Source organism: Medicago sativa, chromosome 3 (genome assembly GCF_051527215.1).
Source record: "Medicago sativa cultivar Bolivia chromosome 3, Bolivia_mono, whole genome shotgun sequence".
NCBI classification, from domain to species: domain Eukaryota; kingdom Viridiplantae; phylum Streptophyta; class Magnoliopsida; order Fabales; family Fabaceae; genus Medicago; species Medicago sativa.
This window is the reverse complement of record NC_140751.1, coordinates 3,337,419-3,341,698: the sequence shown is the minus strand read 5'-3', so window position 1 is coordinate 3,341,698 and position 4,280 is coordinate 3,337,419. Positions and strand designations below refer to the sequence as shown.

The following is a 4,280-nucleotide window of genomic DNA, read 5'->3' as shown; positions in this document are numbered from 1 at the left end:
GCTTATAGAGAAAATATTTCAAAGTTCACACTTGGTAGTGGCACGTAATAAGGAAGGAAATTGACTTAAAATTAATATGGTTTAAATGAAAACGATTAATAACCTAAAAATATGATAAGGTGACAAAAACTATTGTTAGTGACTAGGCCCCACTTATTTATAGCATTTAATTTGATGATGCTCTTCATGCACTATAAATAAGAGTGTTGTAAGAACATTTTCTTTCATCCTTTTCTCAAGTATTGTTGTGTTCAGTTTACTAATTAAAAAAAGATGAAGTTCAAACCTTTTGTTTTGCTAATACTTCTGTCTGGTGTGGTTCTCTCTGCAGTGAGTGCTTATAAAGAACCATCACCAAGCGGAAAGGATGAAGAGCTTATGGAATATCACAAGCAAGAATATGGTAACTTCATTTATATTTTCTCTATTTCTGTGTTTAGTTCTAATGGTATTGATAGATGTCGTGAATGATAGTTATTTAAGTCAATTGTGCAATATTATGCAGTTATAAGTGGAAGGAAATTGATTTTGGAGCCACTTAATGGTGGAAATGATAAGGAAAAGGGAAGCGGCGAATATGGTGGTGGATCTGGTGGCAGTGGTGGTGGTGGAGGAGAAGGAGGCGGGAGTGGTAGCGGTGCAAGTGGAGGAGGTGATTACGGTGGTGGAGGAAGTGGAGGTGGTGGTAGTGGAGGAGGAGGTGGTAGTGGTGGAAGCGGAGGAGATTATGGTGGTGGAGGAAGTGGAAGTGGAGGAGGAGGTGGCAGTGGAAGTGGAGGTGGTGGAGGTTATGGTGGAGGAGGTGGAAGTGGAGGAGGTGGTGGTAGTGGTGGCGGAAGTGGAGGTGGAAGTGGCGAAGGAAGTGGAAGTGGGGAAGGAAGTGGAAGTGGAGGAGGTTATGGTGGTGGAGGTGGTAGTGGCGGAGGAGGTGGAAGCGGTGGAGGAAGCGGAGGAGGAGATTATGGTGGCGGAGGAAGTAGTGGTGGAAGTGGCGGAGGCGGTGGTGAAGGTGGAGGAGGCGGTGGGGCAGGTGGTGGAAGTGGAGGAGGCAGTTCTGGTGGTGGTAAAGGTGGTGGCAGCGGAGGAGATTATGGTGGTGGAGGAAGCGGTGGTGAAGGAGGTGGAAGCGGTTCATGTGGCGGTGGAAAGGGAGGAGGTGGATATGGTGGTGGCGGAAGTGGAGGAAGCGGTGGTGGTGAAGGAGGTGGAAGTGGTTCTGGTGGAAGTGGAGGAGGAGGATATGGTGGTGGCGGAAGCGGAGGAAGCGGTGGTGGTGAAGGAGGTGGAAGTGGTTCCGGTGGAAGTGGAGGAGGAGGACATGGTGGTGGTGGAAGCGGAGGAAGCGGTGGTGGAAGTGGAGGTGGAAGTGGAGGAGGAGGATATGGTGGTGGCGGAAGTGGAGGAAGCGGTGGTGGTGAAGGAGGTGGTAGCGGTTCCGGTGGAAGTGGAGGAGGAGGACATGGTGGTGGCGGAAGCGGAGGAAGCGGTGGTGGAAGTGGAGGTGGAAGCGGTTCTGGTGGAAGTGGAGGAGGAGGATATGGTGGTGGCGGAAGCGGAGGAAGCGGTGGTGGTGAAGGAGGTGGAAGCAGTTCCGGTGGCGGTGGAAGTGGAGGAGGAAGTGGATCAGGTGGTGGTGAAGGAGGTGGAAGCGGTTCTGGTGGAGGTGGAAGTGGAGGTGGAGGAAGCGGAGGAAGTGGATCAGGGGGTGGTGAAGGAGGTGGAAGCGGTTCTGGTGGAGGTGGAAGTGGAAGTGGAGGATATGGTGGTGGAGGAAGTGGTGGAAGTGGGGGAGGTGTTGGTGAAGGAGGTGGAAGTGGAGGAGGTGGTGGTAGCGGAGGTGGAGGTTACGGTGGTGGAGGAAGCGGAGGAGGCGGCGGTGCAAGTGGAGGAGATGGAGGTTATTAATGCAATGGTGACATCTATATTTTATGGCGGACTAGAATATATACTCTTTTTAAATTTGTTTTATCCTTCAATGTTTGCCATAAGTATTGTATCGGCTTTGTTTATGTGTAGTACTTATGAAATACAGGCTTTGAGATATGGACAATAATAATCAAAATTGCAAATTTGCATGATTCAGTACTTGTTTTCATTTTCTCCTCAGAATAAAAATTCATATTTTCATTAGAGTTAGAGATAACTATTGAAATATCCATATCTACATACAATGCTCAAAGATTCTAATTAAGAAGCGTTTGCCAAATGAATTATCACTAACTATAATTGGCTTTCCAAGTTTCTTCTGTTGTGTGGAAATCTATAGTCTATTCTGCATGCAAATTTATCTTTTTCAAAAATTTATAACATTGATAAATAATTGGATGTTAAACTCAGATAGTGCGATGCATGGATTAAAGCAAGTTGAAACTGATGCACACAAAATCAAAGCCTAAAGGATACTGAATAGAGACCTAATTATGGGTCTATTTGATTGGAGAAAACTTTTTTCTTTACATATTTCCTTTCAAAAGTGATTCTTCATATTTTCAAGGATGTACACATAAAAATGTGAAAAAAGAAGAAGTTATTTTTTGCAATTTGAAATCCAAAAATAAGAACAAGGAACCTTAGCTTTACTCAAGTCTTATAAAATCCCAAATTTAATATTAAAAAAAACTAAGAGTTGCTACAAGTTCAGTTAGAAAATAATCGGATAACCCTTTGCTTCTTAAAATAAAATTAGACAATACAATAAAATTAGACAATACTTTGTTATTTTGCAAACTTGACTTTTGAAAATTAGTTGAGTTTGGAAAATTGATTTCATACAAGAAAGGGTGGAAGTTGAATTCTTTTGCACCTATGTTCATGCCAAATGATGTTTCTATGGAATTAATCGAATTAACCAAATGATAACTAATGAACCTATTTCACGAGGAAAAACATTCAGTTGTGGTCTCCTTCTCTGTCCTCTTCCATTTGGTGTATCATAGATAATTTTTAGAAATATTTGTTATTTAGGTTTTCTTTTTTGTTTGAATTTGCAAATGCAAATTACTAGTCGAAGTACACGCGCAGCAAAATTTCGCTTCAAATATATCCGTTTATACTAATATGATATGATATGATAAACAATTGCACAAATATGCAAATTAATCATAAATATATGATAGGGAAAAACCTAATAATCGACAATGTGTTATCCGAAAAAATTTGCACACCGTATTAGTGTTTCGTGTTTAAATAATTGAAATAAGTAAACATTTGCAATGATATTATATGTAAGGACATGATAACAAATCACAAATATTACATAACGATAATTTCTGGTATGAAAATTACAAAATACTACTCAATTAAAAAAAAAACTTAGCAAAATATCATTGTCAACACAACAGTAAATTGAACTTGAACTTATATACATTCAATATTTATTTCTAATGTCCGCTTCCCAGGCTTTGTTTCAATAAAAAAGAGGAACTAAATCACAACAAAGAAATAAAATTAATGACTGCAAATTAACAATCAAGTAAATTTTAATCAATTGTACAACAAAATTTTTAAGTAAGAAATGCAGATATTGGTTTCTCAAGTTGAATTCCTTGTAGAAAAGTGAAAAAAAAGTGAATCTTGAAGCAAGAGTTCTTATACTTGTTTTGCCAGTTTGAGTCATACTAAATTGGATAGACTCAAATTGACTAAACTATAAGGAAAATAGAAAGAAATAAATCGTACAATGTGGATAAAAATCAACCAATGGAATAAACCATAAATTGTGTATAAAAATGGAACCCCAGAAGAAGAAATATAAGGAGAAAAATCGCCATCACCAAGTTCACCAAAACCGATATTTTATAAAGTAAAAACGAGGGCTCAAAAAATTTGAAAAAAACTATGGCATAAGCTTGTGCAAAATCTTTGGTTACTTGATTTCAGAATATGACTAAAAAGTAATACAACACGTTATAACAAATTTCATGATAGAAAGAAAAAATATAAGGTATAAAAATATAACTAAATCATGGAATGTCTTAATCTTCAAAAACTCAACAACCACTAATGCAATTGTGTATATACCATGTAGCTAAAAAGTTTTTCCAATCATCATCTATAAGCCAAACAAAATAAACTGAATTTCATTACTACAGGTATAATGAATAAAATGAAGACTTAAATAAGCAACATATAAGAAGGAAAAAAAAAATTTCGTGAAACATGAGCACACAGCAAAAATTAATACATGGTGAGATATGGGACATCATTTTGTTAGAAGTAGAAAATAAAAAAACCTTCACAATAGCATACATGGTTGGATTTATGAATGAGTTGATTACTAC

The 4,280-nt window shown here is 38.6% G+C and overlaps 1 protein-coding gene across 3 annotated transcripts; it reads left to right on the top strand.

Annotated features, from left to right (window-relative positions):
* Window positions 1-212: 212 nt before the first annotated feature.
* On the top strand, window positions 213-2,082 carry LOC146934951 (uncharacterized). 3 transcript variants are annotated; one of them, XM_085750192.1, is made up of 3 exons: window positions 213-403; window positions 506-1,297; window positions 1,361-2,082. In XM_085750192.1, exons 1-3 carry the CDS (start codon window positions 274-276, stop codon window positions 1,903-1,905), a joined length of 1,467 nt encoding a protein of 488 aa, XP_085606318.1. In that variant the 5' UTR covers window positions 213-273; the 3' UTR covers window positions 1,906-2,082. The 3 variants fall into 3 exon arrangements, with proteins under 3 accessions (XP_085606318.1, XP_085606319.1, XP_085606317.1); XM_085750193.1 differs by having other exon boundaries at window positions 506-1,669; window positions 1,757-2,082; XM_085750191.1 differs by having other exon boundaries at window positions 506-2,082.
* Window positions 2,083-4,280: the final 2,198 nt, after the last annotated feature.

Coding starts and splice junctions, on each gene's coding strand:
- LOC146934951 (XM_085750191.1), top strand. CDS start 274: ATGAAGTTCAAACCTTTTGTTTTGCTAATACTTCTGTCTGGTGTGGTT. Junction 404..505: donor ATATCACAAGCAAGAATATG/GTAACTTCATTT, acceptor AATATTATGCAG/TTATAAGTGGAAGGAAATTG.